Genomic DNA, 2,371 nt, shown 5'->3' with positions numbered 1-2,371 from the left:
TACATGGTAAGTAGTTTTAATTTTTTTAAATAGATAATCATTAATTTTATTCTCTCTTATAAAAATAAAAGGAAATTTTTCTCTCTCCTGCCTCTTTAATCTCAAATATTTATTATGGTCTAATAAATAAAGAATCTCACCAAAAACTAAGAGTGCTGCTAAACGAACCCTAAAATTAATTGAGTACACCCTTAATCTAAGTACACCCTAATTTTTTTAATTAAAATGTAAAATTAACTTAGTACACACTATTTAACTACCAAATATATCGCACAACACCAAATCCATTCCAATTGTTCTTGCTCCTCTACCATTTATACAATGCCTTCGAATCTGGTGAGAGATAAGGCATAGGAAAGTTCTGGACCATGTTGATAAACCATGAAGGTATGAAGATCGGTCGAGTCGAAGGAACAAGTAGCATTCCTCTTTTGTAGTTCAAAGCTTGTGTACCTAATTTTTTTCAATTGCTATGGCTAAGGCAAAACAACATCATAAGCTCACAGTCCAAAATAATCCAATTCAACACCAGTGATGTTTGGATAGTTCTTGTGAAATTGTTGTTTCCATCGTGGGATGAACCCTTCGAGCTCCATTGTCCATGGGACATGAATTTCCACTCTTAAAACTCCATGCATGGAATTGTTATTGAAGACAGAATGATGCGTAAATAAACTACTAGTCACCTCATTGGTGCTGATCCTAACATATTAATCCTCTCCATCGTTAATTTTTTGTCATTTTATATTAGGGTAAATTAGTAATTCAATAAATAGTTTGGTAGTAGGGTGTACTCAGTTAATTTTAGGGTTCATTTAGCAGCACTCAAAACTAAATACCCAAACCCCACATTTAACTTCACCACAAACTCTTCATGCTCTCCAAGTTTTGTTTTCACTAGGTATGCATGATATTCGTCGTCACATGGAATTTCTTCAACTTTTTAGAGAGTAACTTTACTCCATTCATCCTTAAACTTGTTGAAAACATTTCTAGTGTAAAAGTTCGCTGCATGTTTCAAAAGGAATTCTCCTTCATTCACAATGCGATACTTGTGTTATGATTCAAAGTCTTCATCACTTTCTCTATCCATGATCCTCTTTAGTGCTTGCTCATATTTGACAACAAACTATCTAAGATTTGTTGTCGGTGTGACGAATCCATCAAAAAAAGAATTAATACCCTCACTACGTCCAGTAGTGTTCATTCCCGCAAAAAAATATGCCACGATTATAAACAGGAACCCAAGAAGAACGTATATCATATAAACTATTCAACCAGTCATCATTAGCCAATTCACATTCTTTCATCAATTCCTTCCACTTTTCTTCAAATTCCTCTATCTTGTATGTTGACCGAATACATTTCTTCATTTGACTTTTGAATTTGGACTTCTTGAAGTACACATGTGACAATTTTTCTGCAAACTTCTTTTTAATATGCCAGAGGCATAACCGATGGCGAGTGTTAGGAAAAATCTTGGCAATTGCTCCTTTCATTGCCAAGTCTTGATCAGTAATAATGGAAACTGGATGACGTCCTCCCATTGCTTCAAGCCATGTCTCAAACAACCACAAAAATGTCACCTCTGTCTCATCTTGTAAAAGTGCACATCCAAATTGTATTGATTGCAAATGGTGGTTTACTCCTGTGAATGGTGCAAATGGCATATCATACCTGTTTGTCCTATAGGTTGTGTCAAATGTGACTACATCTCCAAAGTAGTTGTACACCATGTGTGATCGAGCATCCACCCAAAAGAAATTAGCTGCCCTTCTGTTTTCATCACATTGAATGGCATAAAAAAATTGAGGATTCTCAGTTTGCTTCTTCCTAAAGTAAGTAAGGACTAACTGTGCATCACCTCCATCCAGTTGTCTATGCCGGACATTTCTCAAGTGGTTATAACAATCTCTATTGTTAAAACCAATATGGGGGCCACCAAGGATTGAAGGAACTTTTGCAATTGGCAAATTTTCTTCATGAAATGTTTCAGTCAGAATTTTAGCTGCTTTCGGCATAACCCTATTTAACTTCATTTTCATTCTTCTTTCCGGTGTAACTGGCCTGTGATTGTGAGAGTCTTGGAAACTTGAAACTTTCCATTTGTTTGACTATCTATCAAGCTTAATTCTCATACTTGCTTTGCATCCACATTTCACTGTAGAACAATTTTTACCCGTTCTCTTCATATTCTCAATCTCACTTATGTCTTTCTCATCATTCTCTTCTGAAGCCTTCTGTGATGTATTTTTAGGCACGTATTTTCCCTCATGTGCACAAACAAATTGTCTACTCGTTACCTCATCTAAACGCCTTCTTGTCTTGGAGGAAGATCGAGTTCTATACCAGAATCCCTGCCATAATACTT

The 2,371-nt window shown here is 35.7% G+C and overlaps 1 protein-coding gene across 1 annotated transcript; it reads right to left on the bottom strand.

The window, feature by feature from the left end:
* Positions 1 to 1,187: 1,187 nt before the first annotated feature.
* On the bottom strand, positions 1,188 to 2,021 carry LOC117615925 (protein FAR1-RELATED SEQUENCE 5-like). The gene has a single exon (XM_034345110.1). It carries the CDS (start codon positions 2,019 to 2,021, stop codon positions 1,188 to 1,190), a length of 834 nt encoding a protein of 277 aa, XP_034201001.1.
* Between the last annotated feature and the right edge of the window lie 350 nt (positions 2,022 to 2,371).

The sequence above is a fragment of the Prunus dulcis genome, chromosome 1, assembly GCF_902201215.1.
Source record: "Prunus dulcis chromosome 1, ALMONDv2, whole genome shotgun sequence".
NCBI classification, from domain to species: domain Eukaryota; kingdom Viridiplantae; phylum Streptophyta; class Magnoliopsida; order Rosales; family Rosaceae; genus Prunus; species Prunus dulcis.
The sequence above is the reverse complement of the archived record's forward strand: the minus strand, read 5'-3'. Positions and strand labels throughout refer to the sequence as shown.